Raw genomic sequence first — 19,302 nt, 5'->3', positions numbered from 1 at the left:
TTGTGATCCAAGTTACTCAGAATGTCCTTCTTTCATCCTGTTGAGCCTGAAAATGGTGTTTTGGTTGGAAGTTAAAGGGTGAATTTGAATTGATGTCATAAAAATTCTATCATACTTTCATGTTTCATTAAAAATATGTCAGACCTTTGCTCTAAACTCATCAGATCATTGTTAATCAATGTTACCCATGTTTATTGGAGATAGATCGATGCATCTTCTGGGATTCATTTGCCACTGCATGGATTTATCACTCCTGCACACTCCCCACTTTTGACTCCCCACTCAACACTATTTCACATCAGAAACTAATGCTGTTCCTGTATTCTCCTTGCAACAGCAATATTAATCTAATAACTTTAATTAAGAATATTGACAGGTTTCCAGTCTCCACCACTATTTGCAGATGTTTCTGACAGATTTTTGCCATTTTCTGTTTCATTTCGATATGAGGATCTGAATTTTATAAGAATTTGTGTGTGGCATGCATTCAACAGCATCCCCAGCTGGTGAACAGTAAGACTTCATCAATTTACTCTCCTGTATTAGCTATTATATTCCAATTTCTACACATCAATGGTGCTCTCTGCTGGTTTACAAGAAGAATTACTAAATGGATGCCATGCTCCATAATTTCCTTTTCTCTCTTGAGTATAGTTTAGCGATACAGCGTGGAAACAGACCCTTCGACCCACGAGTCCATGCCGGCCATCAATCGCCCGTACATTAGTTCTATGTTATCTCATTTTCGCATCCTACACAGTGGGGCAATTTTATGAAACCTACAAACCTGCGTATCTTTGGAAGGTTTTCACTGTACCTCGGTATACGTGGCAATAAACAATAAACTAATCTGAATAAACTAAACTGAAACTGAAGGTGGAAGGAAGCTGGAGCAACCAGACAAAACCAATGCAGTCACAGGGAGAACGTGCATACTCCGCACAGACAGCACCCGAGGTCAGGATTGAACCCGGGCCTCTGGCACTGAGAGGCAACAGCTCTACCGCTGCACCACTGTGCTGCGCCCTTTTAAAATTGTTATTTTATTTTCAAATACTGCAATAGGCGTCGTTTCTTGTCCATTCAGTGCCGATTGGTATGGCCCTGGAGAGGATGTGAATGAATAGAGATTAAAAAGTCTCTGGTAGAATATTTGATTTCACGTGCCAGCATTTCATCTGGTGCCATGGTGTGGAAGTGGTCAACAGTTTCCATTCCTCCTCTAGCCCTGTAGGAAATTGAACATTTGTTACCAATTTCATGCAGGAGCCGAGGTCTCCAAATCAAGCCCGTAATCGTTCTTCATGCGACAATCAATGGTGTGAAATTAAGTACCTGGTAGCAGGAAGAAACTCTTGCATGAATTCAAGCATTTGGCCACTGTAGTGTGGCTGCAATTGGTATCTGCTGTCACCTACCATTTTCTGTTTGATTAGCCAAAAGTCAATGCTATTCCAGCAAGGATATGGAAAGCTGCTAATTGGGTTGATTTCAAACTGTCTGTGATAGTTTGGCAGCTGTGTACAGCACCAAAATAAACTTCTTTCGGATGGAGTATACCCACAGCATTCTATGGTAAACTGTACCAAAGTAATATGGACAATTATGAAGGCCTTGATTGTGATTGAGTTCAATTTCCATTTTAAATGTTCAAACTTCTGGATAACCTTTTCATCTACCCTCTATGGGTCTTCAAAGAGTGTGGTCTCACTCCAAAGTAAAAGCGGTGTCACACATAATGCATCCGGCGGCATTTCAGTTGTGAATGGCTGACCTGTCCGCAAAATGGTCCCGACCCGAAACGTCACCCATCCTTTTTTCCAGAAATGCAGCCTGATCCGCTGAGTTACTCCAGCATTTTATGTCTATCTTCGGTGTACACCAGTGTCAGCAGTTCCTTTCGCAACATTCCAGTCGATATTTTATTCTCCCCACACATCACTGATTTATGTTGTGGGGTTGGATTTGCTCAAGGTTGTTTGGCAATCTAATGTTATTTCAGTCTGGTGTATGCACCAACAGAGTGTTCTATTCAAGTGGAGGATTTGCTTGTGCTGTAATTACTAGGTTGTCAGTAGTTGATGGGTTGGTTAGTCATTCTCATAGATTTTAAAGGATGCTAATATACTTCCTTGTGGGATGCCCGTTGCTTTGTAAATTTTAACGGCTAAGGCTCACTGAGTTTTACCTGGAAGCAGCACATTTTTAATCTGCTTGGAACATGCAGACTATTTGGTGGCCCTCCATTATATCACAGCTGTGTTCAATAACAGACAGTGCTGAATGGTAATAAAATTATCTCTTCAAACCATTTTCAATTTATTGAGTGAGATTCAGCATCTGGTCAATGCATGATTTGGCAGGGATTCAGTTTACTGGGGGAATAATTATTCTTCCAAAATTAGAGAAAGCCAATTCTGAATAAAATGCCCAAAGTATGTGGGGATTCCAAAGCAAATGGGTTGGTCAAACCTGTATGTCTTTGGAGTGTGTGAGGAAAATGGTTGTGGTTATATCAATAATATGGATGAGTGTGCGAGGAAACCGGAGCACCCGGGGAAAACCCACGCAGTCACAGGTGAAATAGAAAACATAGAAAATAAGTGCAGGATGAGGCCATTCGGCCCTTCGAGTCAGCACCGCCATTCATTGTGATCATGGATGATTGTCCCCAATCAATAACCCGTGCCTGCCTTCTCCCCATATCCCTTGATTCCACTAGCCCCTAGAGCTCTATCTAACGCTCTCTTAAATCCATCCAGTGATTTGGCTTCACTGCCCTCTGTGGCAGAGAATTCCACAAATTTACAACTCTCTGGGTGATTTTTTTTTTCTCACCTCAGTTTTAAATGGCCTCCCATTTATTCTAAGACTGTGGCCCCTGGTTCTGGACTCGCCCAATGTTGGGAACATTTTTCCTGCATCTAGCTTGTCCAGTCCTCTTATAGTTTTATATGTTTCTATAAGATCTCCATAATTTTATGTTTCTATAAGAGCCGCTGTACAAATGTACAAACTCTGGATCGAACGCAGGTCTCTGGCACTGTAAGGCAGCAACTCTACCGCTGTGCCACTGTTGGTCCAGTCTTTATTTAGTATAGATGTCTGGCGAGCTCAAAAATGACCCATTTTCATGTGTTTGATATTTTTAAACCATTATATTTTTGTGCTGGTCATTGCAATTTGCTTTTGTACCATATTGGGTGGTTTATTCTTTTGAAGCAATTGATGCACCACTTCGTTAGCTGTTACATTATGGTGCAGACTCTATTTTAGTTTAGTTTAGTTAGTTTCACATGTACCGAGGTATCTATGTATTTGAAAACTAGTCAAATATTCAAGGTCAAATATCCAAAAGACTAGAAGTCCAAGGCTCCAGGGAACCCAGAACATCTATTTCAACTAAATGGTAACTGAAAATAGAGGTACTCAGCAAGTCAAGCAACCTCTGTGCCGAGATAAATAGAATTAACATTTCAGGTTGATTACCTCAGAAATCTGAAGCTGCTTGATCTATTGATTATCTTTCTTTTTCTATTTTAATTTCAGATTTGACAGCACCCAGTTTCTTGCTCATCCATTTCCACTAGCGCTTTCATTTACATTAAACATTACAGGTTAAATCCATTAATTCCTAGTAAAGAATGAGATCGATTGTTTGATGCTGATGCTCCATCTTCTACCCTTATCATTGCATTTTCTGTACAATTAGTTTTTACGGCATAACTTTGACACAGCTGCTGTCTCACAGCAGCGAGGTTTGATACCGACCTTGGTCGGACACTGCCAGTGTGGAGTTTGCATTCTCCGTAACCATGCGTGTTTCCGCTGGGTGCCCCAATTGTGTAAAGGGATGGATGAAAAAGTGGGATAACAGAACTAGCATGAATGGGTGATCGATGGTCAGCGCGGACTCTGGTCAAAGGGCGTTTCCATGCTGTATCTCTAAACATCAATGGCCATGAAAAGTTTTTTTTTCTGCAGCATATGGGACAAATACTATACTGCTAGCATCTCTAAACCAGACCAAGAGTTCTTGGCATCATTGCTCCCATGCATTAACTTAGATTTATTTCACTAACCTACAATGAGTTATAATTTTTTAAAAAACAAAATACCGATTTTATTTTCTTTAGTGAAAACATTTAGAAGTTTCTCCCTCAAAGAGTGGGGGGCAGGGAAGGGAAGAGTGTGTTAATGTTCTTAATGAATTGGTAGCTAGATTCTCAATAGGTGGGCCACAGGTTAACAGGGGAAAGGCAGGGATGCAGCATTATGGCTAAAATTAGATACGCCTTGGATTTATTGAATGATGCGCCAGCTTTGAGGGGCCAAGTAGCCATATCTGCTCCAAATCAGTATGTTTGTTCGTACACAAACTTAAATGCATGGGTGGTCATAAAGAAAGTAATTTTTATCATTATTATATTATAAAACCCTTTAAAAATATCAGATTTGTGTAGGATTCTCTGTTACCTTATCTGCCAGAGATCACACGTCCTCCTTTTCCTCACAAGTGTCCTCTTACATCTCTCATATAAAAGGGTGATCCCAACTGCCTGTACCTGACATGCGTCTCCTTTTTCCTGAACAGTGCCCCAATATCCCTCGACTAGCAGGATTTCCTAATATTGCTACTCACTCTAATGAAAACATGCTATCCCTGAAATCTCACTTGTACGAGTCGCTGACATGGCAGACGCTCCTCCACCTGACAACGGCCTGAGCAGTCATATCTTTTTCTGTAACTATTTAAAAATTAATAGAATTATGGTCACTGGTCCCAAAGTGTTTCTCAACTGACACCTGCCAGCCTCCCAAAAGGAGGTTGAGCATTTGCCTCTCTCTAAGGCTGACTGTAAGAGCTTTCCCAGAAACATTTAATAAATTCCACCCCCTCCAGGTCCTTTACAATATGTCCAAGTCAATGCGAGGGAAGTTGAAATCACCTTTAGTCCCAATCTATGGTGCTAATAGGGTTTAAATGCATGCAGATTTTAATGCAACACTCAGACAAAAACAAAAATGGATGTAAATTAAAATGGTTCATAAAAATGATTACAAGCATCGAGAAGTTAAACCAGGGCAGGGCATGCATACTGAATGGCATAGTTACTGAACAGACCTTGTGGTGCAGATATATAGATCCTGAAAAGGGTAAGGCAGATAGACCAGGCATTAAGTGAGTATTATGACACACTTACCTTCATCGATTAAGGCATTGACTTAGAGTTAGGATATTGTTAGTTATATAAAATATTGCTTCGAATGCACTGTGTGTGCAGTTCTGGGCACCACACTAGATGGTTAAGTTAAAAAGGGTGTAGAAAAGATTAACAAGAATAGCACCTGGATTAAAATGCCTTGAGTCATCAGGAGAGATTGGGTAGCTTGGATCTATTTTCCCTGAAGCAAAGGGGACCAAGTGGTGACATGATTTAATTATGAGGCATAGATAGCCAGTGCCTGTTTTCCTTGATTTGGGGGGGGGGGGGGCGGGGGAGAGAGATAACAGTACAAGGCAAAGGTTTAAGATGATTTGGAGGAGGTGTTAAAGAAATCTGAAGGTCAACATTGTCACAGACAGTTTGTATCTGGAATCAGCTGCCAGAGGTGGTGGAGGAGGGAACAGTAACATTTAACGAGGCATCTTGACAGGGAAGTTGAATGAGCAAGGCATAGCAAGATGGAGAATGAATGCAAGCAAGTGTGATTAGCATAGATACATGTGATGGTGGGCACAGATGTGGTGACTGAAGGGCATGCTCCTATGGTTTGGAAATCGATGATTAGCCCAAAGTAAAATACATTTAAATACTTTACAGACCATCAAAACAGATGGAGTGAGAAAAGTATAAGGTAAAAAGAAACAATTCTGCATCAAAGATAAAAACCAGCTGGCATGATTTCCATTATGAAAAGGTTAACCAAATAAATCTTTAAAATACATAGTTATTATTCTGGATGCTAGGTTGGTTTGGGATACAAGACTGCTCATACTAAATAATTTTCAATTTATTTAAATTAATTTGATCTACGGTAAGAATGCCAGCTGATTAAAATGCAGTGAATGTTCTGTTTCGCTATGGTTTGGATTCAAATTTGAGATACTAATTAACTTTATTCCCAAGGGAAAGACTTCCTTGACAAAGCAACCGAAACACTGGTGCTGTCTGCCAAGGTCTGCTGGAGCTCCTTGTTCTTGTTGTTAACCATTTTAACTCTCCTTCCCCTACCGACCTTACTGCCCTTGACCTCCTCCATTGCCAGAGTGAGGCCACATGCAAACCAAAAGAGCACCTCATATTTTGCTAGGGTAGCTTACAACCCAACAGTGTGAATATTTTCCAATTTCAAGTAGTACTCCTCCCCTCACACACACATTTCCCCCCCACTAACTCCTTTGACCCTGCACCTTTCCCCTCCCCATGCACGCATCCTGTTCCACATTTCCTTTTTATCATCTCTATTTCTCCTCCCCATCCTCTTCCACACATCTCTCTGCTTCGATTTACATTCTTCTCATAACCCTCTTTTCTCAGCGGAAATCTTTTTTCCCCTCCCTTTTCACGTCCAGCCTTGTCACTTACTCCCCAACTGCCAATCACCCCTCATCTATTTTCATCAATCACTGTCCCAATCTCATCTCTCTTTTCCAACATTCACTCCTCTACGCCAATCAGCGCAAAGGGCCTCCCCAGAACATTGTCTGTCTGTTCTCTCCACAGATGCTGCCTGATTCACCGAGTTCCTCGCCTAAGTTCCTTCCTCTGCAGTCTAGTGTCTGTAAAGGCTCATAACCAAGCTCACTTAAATATGCTGGGTGATCTAGTATGGGGTTTTCTCCATTAATTTGTCTCAAAGCAAAAAACTACATATAGTAAGAGATACTGGAGGTACTCTGTGGGTCAGGTCGAATGTGCTGTCCAGATGGTCTTGAACTGAAACGTCGATTTGTACATTTCCCTCCACCAAAGCTGCCTGACCAGAGTTCCTCCAAGAGTTTTCTTTTTGGCACTTTTAATACAAAGAACCCCTTTCCAATCAGAGTGTGTTGTAGGAGTTTCACGTGAAAAATTCTGTGGCAATCTTAAACAAAAAGCATATTAAAAAGCTAACATACATTTGTTTACACACCAGGTGAAGGATGCCTGGTTTAAAGTCAGTACACAGTACAGGACAAAATAGCAGAACACCAATGACATGTTTTGGTTAATTTTATTCAAATCATAATCTTCATCTTTGAAGATTGTGTTTCGGCAAAAATTATCTTTCACTGATTGTTTTCTGGAACCATCTTAAAAGAAGCAAATTTATAAATGTTCGATAAAACTCTAAAATTGGTTTTGCTTCACCTGAATGCAGAGCAAATACAGACCGTCACAGGATTGTGCATCCATTCCAGGCAAATCCACTTGACTGACAACATCAGCCCGTGTCCAAAAGAAAATTAACACAAGATCCTACATAAAAACTCCCAACAGATGTGTGCAGCCAATGCAGTGTTAATAACACAAGCAGTTCCAGGCATGATTGCCTTCCTGTTTTCCTTCCCTTCAGATGATTAAACAGCTCCAGGTTCCAACTACAGATTATATTGGCATGATCCACTTTCCATCTTTTATATTTAGAGTAATTCTGTCTGAAGGGTCCTGACCTCAAAACATTGTCTGTGCATTTCCCTCCACAGATGCTGCCTGACCCACAAAGTTTCTCCAACACTTCATTTTTTTGCTCAAAATTCCAGCATCTGTAATCTTGTGTCTCTCCATTCCCTCACTTTTTTTCCCTGCACTGTCTTCAACCTGTCTAACAGCTCTCACCCCTCTGATTCTTCTACCATATGCCTGTGTCTGGGTGTTTTCCAGCGGGTAATTAATCTATCAACCAGCACATCTTTCGGATGAGGAAGGAAACCCGAGCACCCCTGGAAATATCCCAAAGATGATTTAAAGCAAATAATTTTTATCTGGGCCTAATGCAGTTGCAAATTCGGTAAATGATCTGGTTGTGATTGAAGGAAAAGACTCAGTTCCTCTTTGAAGTGTCACTTCATCTTTTACCCACCCTAGGGAAGTAATGTCTGAGTTTGCCATCTCACTAAAGGGTTGCATTTCTGTCTTTGCAATATGTCCTCAGTTTGGCACTGAAGTCATTCTAAAGTACATGCTTTAGTACATTAACTTCTCCAACTTTAGATAGTTCCTCTCTTCCCCTCCCCCTTCCCAGTTCTCCCTCTATCTTCCTGTCTCCACCTATATCCTTCCTTTGTCCCGCCCCCGACATCAGTCTGAAAAGGGCCTCGACCCGAAACGTCACCAATTCCTTCTCTCCTGAGATGCTGCCTGACCTGCTGAGTTACTCCAGCATTTTGTGAAATAAATACCTTTGATTTGTACTAGCATCTGCAGTTATTTTCTTACACTAAAGTACATGCTGTTAGTTTGAGGCAGGGTTTGAATGTACTATCTTATGACTCAGGAAACATGCTATCACTGAACTATGACGACATTTTTATGATGTATAGCACCATCCTTATTTTACACTTGAGACCTTTTCACAGATTTTGTGATTAGCAATGAATTTAACAGTAGCTAAATTAATTATCAGATACAAAAAAGCTACAAGGTTACTAGAACCCCATATGTACCCAAACTCGTTTGACAAATAAGGTATCAAGGTTTTACAAACAAATCCAAGATGGAGTTACTGCCTTATTTCAGTTACTTATAAAGGCAGTTACAAAACAAATATGAATCATGTCAAGTTAAATCAAACATGATTTATCATAGTTGTGCACTGATTAACATATTCAAATGGCTTTTGGAAATGTTACTGTAACTTCAGTAATGCAGACTATTTCAAGGCAGTAATATGGCAAAGCTGAAATAGTTTCATACAAGTACGTCCTTGTCAATAGTTCTCAGTTATTACATACTCCTGTCGCTTTCCCTACAAATTTGTTGCAAGTGCATTTTATGATAAATATCCCAATTTCTCCACCAAAAATTGTGCTTCTCATTCAGTAGACAGGCAAATTTACAATGCTAAACATTTGCAGTTAATTAAGGGCTGTTCTCTAAAACATGCTCTCCCCATCTAAAAACGTGATTAGGCCAATCCATATTTGTCCATAAAGGTCTTCAATTTGAAGATTGAATGAGAGGTACTGAATTACTGCCTACATGCAAATCTCCTCAAGGACTCGCGAACAATCTTTTTAAGCTAAATGCATGGTTTTGTTTAGCAGCTTGATAATCTGTCTTTGAAGGATATTTAGACATTACCAGAGCCTCTTTGTGGGATTTCAAATGCCACACTCTTCAAAGCAGTTTCTGTCTTCTTACTTTCGACACTGGATTGTTCTGCTGGTGCGGCAGTTCATGACATTGTCCAAACCAGCTTAAGTATTTTAGGAAGTTCAACTATTAAACTATATTAGCAAATATCTTTACTTGCAGAGCGTTTCAAACATTTCCAGAGTTCTTTTGACATCACGAATCTGTTTAGATAGCACAAGAATGGGCTGCATTGATCTGTCCAGCTCTTCACAGCGGGCCATTAGTGTATACATGCCCTGCAAACACAATCACATCAGCATTAATCTAAAGGTGGTGAAATAAGGCACCATAGCCTTCAACAAAATGGACTGCCACTAAAAGGATTATAAAAGGATCTTTTTACTCTAAGAGCTACAATTGTTAAACAAGGATATTGGAGAAATGAATGTGTCTTTTTAGATGGAATCAATTGGAGTGGAAATCCGTCACATTATTTTCCAATTTATCATTCCATCAGCAAATAACTCAGTCCCACCTATTAATACAGATAGGTGATGTGCATACTAAGAGATTCATTGGACAAGAACATTCTTTTTATTGGTGTAGAAAAAACCCATCAACAGGACTTAAAATATTTAGCTGGATTACATTTGCTCTATAATGCAATGCCAGCAGCAGTTGGTGTTTGCTCATTGGCTTAATTGATCTAATTCTGTGGATTCTTTAATAATTGTATCCAGAAATCAGTGCTGCATAAAACCCTTAATAATTCCCAGGCATAGAAAAAATAAACAACTCCATCTCTTTTTAATAACATTGATAGATAAAAAGGATGTTAAAGTAAAAAAAGCAAAATACTTTCACTTGGAGGTCACAATTATCTTGGTAAAAAAATTGAACAATTTGGTGGCGAGATGCAAGCTACAATTACTTCTATACTTATTTGTTCTTGGGATTTAATGATGACTTTTATCTGATTGAGGGTCAGAGCACACATCCTCACCACCACAAATGCTGTTTACTTCCACAGTTGCACCACTAATCTCTACCCTCAGTTTCAAATTAATAGATGCAAAATCAACTTGTTGAAATTCTCAATCAGTTCTCACTAGATTCATTCCTCCCAATCTCTCATCTTCACTCCTCAGATATCATTAGTGCCCCTTCAGTTCTGGTTTTAAATACTGGTTTGAAGCCCTAGAGGGCACAGCATTAATGCCAGAGGGGTAAGATTAAAAGTAGATGTACGGGCCAGTTTTTTTTTCAACACAGACAGCGGTGGGTGCCCAAAACGTACTGCCTGGGGTGGTGGTGGAAGCTGATGCGATAGTGGGGTTTAAGGGGCTTTTAGATAGGCACATGGATATGCATGGAACAGAGGGATATGCATCATGTACAGGCAAAAGAGATTACGTTAAATTGGCATCATATTCAGCACAGACACTGTGGGTAAAGGGTCTGATTCTGTGCTGGGCTATTCCATGTTCTAACCGAGGCAATAATTATGATTTTAAATGATAATATATTTAAAAATGATGATCACACCATGTTGTATTTTTGTTCCTTAACTTCACAATGTTCTCCTTGTAAAAGGACAAGCTGGATATAAACATAATCATGGACTGAATGAGTAGGTAGCTGTTAAATGTTTAAAGTGTCGTGTTGTTAGGAGCAAGGTTTCCTTCCCCATTTCAGACCGGGAACCTCATGTTAAGTTATTTTGCCAAAAATCAGACAAAAGTTAATGAGTAAATAATTTAACATAATTCAATGAAAGATGAAACGAAATTCAACATTAAAAATATACACTATATAACTAGTTAAACAATAAGTATTTCTGGTGTTTACTTAGAAATTGAAAGTGGATTAGAAAAATGAGCATGTATCTAAACAGATAGTTTATTTTGGCTCCTCGCCCTCACCTTTATACTCATATCTACTGACTCTCCAAGACTGTCAACTGAATCCCGATAAGTCTGAATGTAGCCCACACTTAGTGCCGTCATCTGGATTTTCAAAACAAATCGTAAGTCAGTATGGAAAATAGTTTTTTGTATCTTCAAATAAATTATAAATTGTACAATTAAGCTGATACAGAAAGGTTCCAAATGGCAAATGAAAGAATAAGATCATTACTATAGAGTGCGATCTAATTTCATGTGCACCAAGGCCTTTTATTTAATAGGTCACATAACAACCAATAAATAATTCAATGTGTGAACATGAACATCGGGCGATATGAACTCTGGTCTTGATTAGGCAACCTTTAAATAAATGTATTTAAAAACAAAGGAACAAATAAAACACAAGAATAATTTCAAAAGTCTTGCACAATCTAGATTTCTCAAAATGTAAGAGTCAAATTTCACAATAAATAAAATTTCCACACCATCCCTCCACTACTTTTTTTTTAAATTACTAACATTCAAACTGAAGATGGGACAGACCAAATGCAGATGGTACATTGGAATCATATCTGGTTAGAGTACAAAGCTTTGAGCACTTTGCTTTTAACTATCATGGTTAAAAAAAATGTTTCCAAGGATAGGGATGCTTTAATTATATTAAAAAAGAAACCAGGGAACTCTTCAATGAGAATCAGGAGCTAACCTCAGCCCCAACTTTCAGTCTGAAAAAGGATTTCGACCCAAAACGTCACCTATTCCTTCTCTCCAGAGATGCTGCCTGACCTGTTGAGTTACTCCAGCTTTTGTCTCCAAAATTATTTTTTGTGATGGAAATCTATTTCCATTGATCAACATTGGTCACGGATTACAGAGATCTATCATCTACAAAAGAATAAAGTAAAAGCTGGTAGCACTCAGCTGGTTGGACAACAGCTATGGAGGGAAACAGTTATCATACTGGTGACATTGCATCAAGAAAAGTTTGAATTTAAATATTTGTATTTGCAGAGAATGTGATGGGTGGAGAGCACAGAGAGGAAAGTAAGTATCTGTGAAAGGGCAGAGACTGAATGACACAAGTGAACGGTGCAATTTGGGAGAAAGGTAGTGAAAGCATATTAATGGCTGATCTGGTGGAATTGTGAAGAGCAGGTGAATGAGGAGTTGAAGAGGGGAAATAAATCAATGCTAGGCATTGGAGATACACAATACTGAAATAGGAAAATTGGAAAAAGCCAGCAACTGAGGTACCATCCATGAATAACAAAAATAGGAACACTTAATTTGGAAATTAACATGCAAAGAAAATGCTATCCCAGTAAAAAAAAATAGATTAGGTGAAAAAGTACTGTGTGCATGTAACCTTTCCACAGTAATCAGATACCTTTGTCTCTTAAGAACCGAGGCTGCTGGTTTTATGGGCGGTCATAGAAATTGACAAGCAATCCTTTTTATTTGCATTTGTGAAGACACAGAATAATGGAGTAAATTAGCAGGTCAGGCAGCGTAGGGGAATATGGAAAGGCAATGTTTCGGGTCAGGATGCTACTGCACAAAAAGTACTGATTGTAACGTTACTTTTCTATGTTCTCCTGGAATGCTGTCTAACCCGCTGAGCTACTCTAGCATTCTGTCTTCACAAAAATCAATAGAATGGATTGTCAATTTCAGTGGCCACCCATAATAGCATCTTCTTCTGCAAAGGAGTATGTGCATTTCCTAGTTCCTACTACTGACATGTGTTTTTGTTTGACACTCTATTAGACAATGTAACCCTCAGCCGTTGGTATTTTTAGCTTGCAGTAACAGACATAAACTTGCAGCTATTACAAATCCTCTGGGGAAAAAATAACTGTTCTTTGGCACCAGATCCTAAACCTCCTTTTCCACATTGACACAATTGTTTTTATAACAGATTTCTCAAAAAAATTACTTGTGTTATAGCAGAACTACTTGCACGTTACAATAAATTATTTACACTAATTCCAGACTTTCAAAAAAGCAACTAATTAGAAACAAAGTACAAAATCAGTGATCCGATACAAGATGAATATATTTCTATTTTTGGAGGCGAAGTGATGTGTTAAAACAGAAGGTGTATAGATCTAGGGAAAGGACCTTGGTAAAATTCTCAAAGACGCAATGCATTTGAGAGCTGGCCAGATTACCGTGCTCGATATTTCTTTCACTGCTGAAAATTGTAAGCATCCGATTGACGATTCCAGCATGTGTCTTCACAAATCAGAATTTTTTTTAATTAGTTAGAATACAATCCCAAGTATCAATGTATACCTACATTCTGGATAGTGGCATTTAAGCTTCTCATCATTTGATCAACTTTTTGTGCCACCTCTTTTGCATCTCGCTCCAAATCTTGTAGTACCCCAGGGTCTATTGGAGGAATGTCTGATTTCAACCTCTGCATACTTTTGATTTTCACACTGCTTCCAGCTGGTAAAGACAAAAGAAAGCGTTAAATCCTCTCTTCTGCATTTATACATTTAAATAGAGCTTAAAACACGAATCAAAATTAAAAGTATGCACATCCAAGTTTTGCACGCGGACTGTATACAATTGCTCCAAAAGATGCCTAGGTAGATACCAATATCTTGCCATTCACAACCACACATAAAATAGTTTCAAAACCTACAAAACTAACATATTCAGGGTTTCAAGGTCAATCAAGGTACAGTGAAATTTGAATTACCATACATACAAAAAAAGCAACAAGACACACAACTACATAAAAGTTAACAAACATCCACCACAACGGATTCCCTACATCCTCACTGATGGAAGGCAATAAAGTCCAAAACTTCTTCCTCTTTTATTCTCCCGCGGTCGGGGCAGTCGAACCATCCGCAGTTGGGGCGATCAAAACTCCCGCATTCGGCGATCGAAGCCCCCACGTCGGGGCAATCATAGCTCCTGTACTTGGGAGTTCCCGAAGTCGGTGTCTGACCAGCTCCGTGATGTTAAATTCCAGCAGACTCCCGCGGTAAAGCTCAGAGGTCGATCCCTGGTAAAGGGACCACGAGTTCCATGATGTTAAAGTTCCGTAGGCACCCATGGTGGAGCTCTCGAAATCGGTCTCCGGCAAAGGCCACCAACTCCTCGATGTTAGGAAGCAGTGCAGACAAGAGATACAATACGGGGAAAAAACGCACCTCCGTCGAGGTAAGGGATTAGAAAATGTTCCCCCAACTCCCAACATAAAACAAGCTAAAGAACAGCAAAAACATACATTTAACACAAACAACAAAAGGAAGGGACAGACAGACTGTTGGCGAGGCAGACATTGCTGGCGCCACCACCGGGCGGTGCGTCTACGTGAATATACAAGTCTGCAGAAGACCAGTTAGGGGTAAGACTGAGTAAAGTTCTCCAAAGTTGTTGCATACTCAACAGCAAGTTATGTGCCACATTCAAAGGTGCTTTCTTATTAGTTAAAGAAATAGGAACAGCTGCAAGTGTCTCCGGTAAGAGTGGCATTTATTTAGAAAGTATTACACACACTTTTAAAAAGTAAAAATGTACGTCTAAATTAAGGTAATTCAACCCCCCCCCCCAACCAAAAAAACTTCCGTTATTCAACAGGATCATTGCTGGTTTATGACCATATTCACTCAGTATATACTTACTGACTGTGCCACCATTTCATTTCTTGTATAAAGACTCCAAAGAATCAAGAGTCCAGGTCAAACAAGTTTCTTTGCATTGTCCTGAATAACTGACACGTTATTTTGGGACTGTGTCGCATAGTTCTACGCGCACCATGCTAGGGGCAACATCATCTCTTCATGCACCCCATAGGATTCTTTAAGAATTTAAATGTTTCTATTGAAAACAACTCATTTATTTAAACTGGTGAGCCTTTGCTGCACACCCTCTTGGTGTGGCCTCAATAGAGTATTTTTACTATATAAAAGTATTTTTACTCTTGCACTCAAATCCATCATCTACCTTGTAGGCACTTCTTAACTCTTCAAATATAATTCACAGTATGTCCTACAGCATACCTGGCATTTCACATCAACCATTTACTTCTCTATCAATTTTATTATCATTCCATAAGATTTCCCACAGCAACTTATCAAGTGCTCACAGTTCCCAAGCACACAATATCGTCGGACATTCATTCTGACAAGGAAAAGCATGTGCTTCACACTAATATGCCATGCCACATTTCGATATCTTTCTGCTTTGTTTAGTTAGCAATCTTGATATCTTTGATACTCATCCCCAAATGAGCGAGTTCACTAATCATTAACTTTCCGAAGAAAGTTATTCTTTCCTTTTGAGATACCAAATTTGCATGTCACAGCAGGGAAACAGGACCCTAGTCCACTGAATCCATATCTATTACAAAGCACAAATTTACTCTCCCATTTTATTCTACCCAAGCTTTCATCCTCTGTAGACTCATAAATTAGGTTTTTGTCCCATGAACAAGTACGGAAAGATACGTACAATGAAAATCTTGCTTGCAGTAGCACCACAGGCAGAAACACTTAAACAAACACATAAAAAATGATTTGTGCATAAATTACACTTAACATTTCTAAAAGACTGCAACACCAAAAAATTGATGCAAAACACAATTAGAAAAATAAATAAGTCCATGGTAGTGAGAACTGATCTGAAGTGTTCCATTGTTGAGGTAGGATTAGGTTGTGGGGTTTTTCAAGATTCTGATTGTAGGAAAGTATGTATTCCTAAATAAAACTGTAGATGTTAAATCTAGAGCAAAACACAAAGTGCTGGAGGAACTCAGCTGGTCAGGCAGCATCTGGAGAATTACTGGATAAGTGATGTTTTTGGTCGGGACCCTTCTTCAGACTGATACGAGAGAGAAAGGTGAAAAAGAGGCAGTGGTGAAACAAAGCCTGGTGAGTGATGGGAGATATAGGGGAGTGCTTGTAACTTTTCCTGAGCCTGGTGGTGTCAGGCTTCAGACTTGTTGACCTCTTGTCTGAGCAGCAGAAATGAGAAGAGGCATGCCTCTTCTCACCTCCATACAGTGACCGATAAACCTGCCCAGCTTGTCTGCTGCCAGCTATGCCACTGTACCATCCAAATTTACTGGTATGCCTCAGTTAACCTCACAGCAACCTTGTTGTCATTGTTTGAATGCCAAGTGAGTGAATAATGTACTAACAACTCAATGTACAAAAATAAAACACGCTTGGTCACTTACTACAGAAGTGCAATTCATGGTGCTAGTTGTTTTCCAAGGTCACTTAGTATCAAAAGTGTTCTTTTGGCTCATTGATGATGCAAGCTTTTATCATATCTGTCACTAGAAAAAGTGTCCCTTTCAGCCAAAAAAGGTCTTTTGCACAAACTACCAGGAAAATGCAGAGAAATCAATAAATTTCGGCATCAAACAATATGGGGATTATGCAAGAAAATGGTCTTGGGTAGGTTTGTCCTAGTTTCAAGAAATGGCAGAGCAGGCTTGAAGGAATATGACCTACATCCATTGCTTTTTCAGGGAATTCCAATTCCAAATGTCAGACACCAAGAGACAAAACAGCACGACAAACACAAACAGTAAATCCCAGAGTACCCAATACTAAAAAAGCAAAAAGGGATCACATTAACCAGATGGTTCAAAATACTTTAAATCTAAAGGAGGTATTTTTGGGAAGTAACAGCTCAAAATTTACAGTCGGCAGTGAAGCAATGTACAAAGCTATTAAAAAATCTCATGTTTGGTGGTGACCATTTGCAAACTGTAGATGAAATTGATGCATCAAACTGCCCAGCCATTAAAAGATTCTTATAAATTTTGATCAGGACAGTATTTTTCAATTAACATTTAAAACAGCAATTGGCAAATACACATTTGATTGAAGCAGAAAATGAAATATCACTAATAAATATTAGTATAAAATACATTGATGTCCTTTATGGTTTGAAAATTTCATAGAAGGAAATTAAAATTCATTAGTTTCTCAGAGGTAGATTGCTTTATTTACTAAATGGTACACCCTGAAGAACTCAGTAAATATTAGGAATTTGAGATCCAAGTTACTTAACAGAGGAACAAGTTCATAAAGCTAAATTCAAATCAAGCAGTCTTAATTGTTGTGTGCCAGAGAAGACCACAACAGCAGAGACATTAATTTTATGCTAGATTACTGACTACAACATTACGCATACCAAAAATGAATAGTAGAGCACATTATTCAGTTACAAAGATTATTTTCTGGCCCCAAGAACTGCAACTCGCAGGGCATAAACATTACTGCACCATGCTCGTTAAGCCTCTAAAAAGTGATGCGTTATTGGTTTAACATTGTTACCTCAAAAACCAAACTTCCATTCTGACATTGGGTGTTGTCAGTGAGGAGTTTGGAGTGTGCAAGTCCTCTTGGTTACCGTGTGGATTTTCTCCCATAATCCAATTACATGCTATTTTACAGTTCCGAGTACAAATTGCCCCTAGTTTGGGCAAGTAGCAGGAGAGCCTGAGGGGCAAGGAAGGGTGAAATTGACGAAGGGATAAAAATGAATTAGTGTTGAGTGCTTTATGGTCGGCATGGATAGGCGACGTTTCTTGTCGAGACCCTTCTTCAGACTGAAAAGGGTCCCGACGCGAACCGTCATCTATGCCCTCCACAGATGTTGTCAGACCCAGCGAGTTACTCCAGCACTTTGTGTTTTGCTTAAGAATCAGCATCTGTAGTTCCTTGTGACCCCAGGTAATTTATTGTAGTTATCTTGAAGGGAAAATACGTGCGGACTTTCGATAAATCTTCTTGGAAATAGATGCCAGATATATAACACTTCATCCGAGAGACGATACGTCTGAAATACAATACCCCTTCGGCTTGGCCCGTCCTCAGAGATTACTTACAATTGCCACGGGAGCTGGCTGACAGGTGAGCGGGTTAACTTGTTGCACATTGCAGCTCTCTCCTGCAAGTGTCGGGCGTGCAAACACAAATCAAAACAAAACAAATCTGGAGCCATGCACGGCTGCGAGCTTTGGGCGGGTCGGATGCAAAAGTGGTGTGCGTTTGAGGAAGCCGCCGGGTTACTCACTCTCCAGGTCCAAGTTCTGCCGCGAACTCATCTTGATCTTGTGCTGCAGGTTGTTGGCCACATAGTGTGTGAGGTCGCCGTCGTGGCTGACCGTGCCCTCCAGCTCCAGCGCGCTCGAAATGGTCGCCCTCCGCCCTTCCACCTTGCTGTCTCGGCCTCGGAGACCGCCTAACACCTGGCTGATGCCGTCAAGGCTCTTGCTGTCCTGCAGGCGGCCGCACACCCAGTCCCGGGTGGCCGGGTTCACTGAGACCGGCTTACTCTGGCCCACTGACGGGGGCAGCCCAGCTGCTGCTGCTGCTGCTGTTACGACTAATACTCCCTCGGCGCATTCCGACGATTCGCCGCCGCTCTCCCAAGACTCTTCCTCGCAGCTCTCCGAGGTATCGGAGGGCGGACTGAACACCGTGGCTTCCACCTCGGTCTCTGCCATCGCCGTTCGTTGTCGGGATGCGATCGGTTCGGGGCAGGGGCCTGGCCTGAGCCGGCCTCACCTGCAGAGCCGAGCCGAGCCAGCACGCGCACGCGCACTCAGCGCCCCGCCGAGCCGCCCACGTGACCCGGGCCTGAAGCCGCAGGCGCCATTTTGTTTAAGGGCCGAGAAAGAGACGAACAAAAAAAGAGCCGGGCTAATTTTAATCTCTAACAAACGTTCCTCTCCTTTCTTTGTCGAGAAAGGGAAGTGAAAGGAAAGTAAAACTTCGGTCGATTGCTTGCGACGCCGGAGAGAGGTTGGGGGAAATAAGCCGCAACGGAGGGGGCGGAGAGTGATGCCCGCCAGTGGAGGAAGGCTGGCCGTGAGGAGACCGAGCTGGCCCTACCTACCTACCTACCGTTTGCCATCAGGAACACAAGCCGAGCACGAACGCCTGGCCAGCGAATCAAACCACCGGCCTCACACGAGTTCCTTCCTCCACAGGGCGGGACGGGAGGGAGGAGCTGGGGGTTGTTCCACCCAGAGTCGAAACGTACGCCAGACCTGCTGTGTATTTTCACCACTTTCCCCTCCCTCCCTCCTGAATGATGTTCAGAATTGATCATAATTTAGTTTAGTTTAGAGATGC

At 40.6% G+C, this 19,302-nt stretch overlaps 1 protein-coding gene and 1 pseudogene across 3 annotated transcripts in view; both read right to left on the bottom strand.

Annotated features, from left to right (window-relative positions):
• LOC144601912 (dual specificity tyrosine-phosphorylation-regulated kinase 2 pseudogene) overlaps positions 1-18,227 on the bottom strand; it is a 125,943-nt pseudogene extending 107,716 nt beyond the window's left edge. Inside the window, exon 1 of the transcript XR_013548391.1 lies at positions 18,051-18,227. The product of XR_013548391.1 is annotated as a dual specificity tyrosine-phosphorylation-regulated kinase 2 pseudogene, transcript variant X6 (transcript). The remainder of the gene's footprint in view (positions 1-18,050) is intronic.
• Positions 7,006-19,052, bottom strand: borcs6 (BLOC-1 related complex subunit 6). 2 transcript variants are annotated; one of them, XM_078414469.1, is made up of 4 exons: positions 18,239-19,052; positions 13,485-13,639; positions 11,204-11,287; positions 7,007-9,577 (listed from the first exon to the last, which is right to left on the bottom strand). In XM_078414469.1, exons 1-4 carry the CDS (start codon positions 18,669-18,671, stop codon positions 9,452-9,454), a joined length of 798 nt encoding a protein of 265 aa, XP_078270595.1. In that variant the 5' UTR covers positions 18,672-19,052; the 3' UTR covers positions 7,007-9,451. The 2 variants fall into 2 exon arrangements, with proteins under 2 accessions (XP_078270596.1, XP_078270595.1); XM_078414470.1 differs by lacking the exon at positions 11,204-11,287 and having other exon boundaries at positions 7,006-9,577.
• Positions 19,053-19,302: the final 250 nt, after the last annotated feature.

Source organism: Rhinoraja longicauda, chromosome 17, assembly GCF_053455715.1.
Source record: "Rhinoraja longicauda isolate Sanriku21f chromosome 17, sRhiLon1.1, whole genome shotgun sequence".
Taxonomy (NCBI): Eukaryota; Metazoa; Chordata; class Chondrichthyes; order Rajiformes; family Arhynchobatidae; genus Rhinoraja; species Rhinoraja longicauda.
The sequence above is the reverse complement of the archived record's forward strand: the minus strand, read 5'-3'. Positions and strand labels throughout refer to the sequence as shown.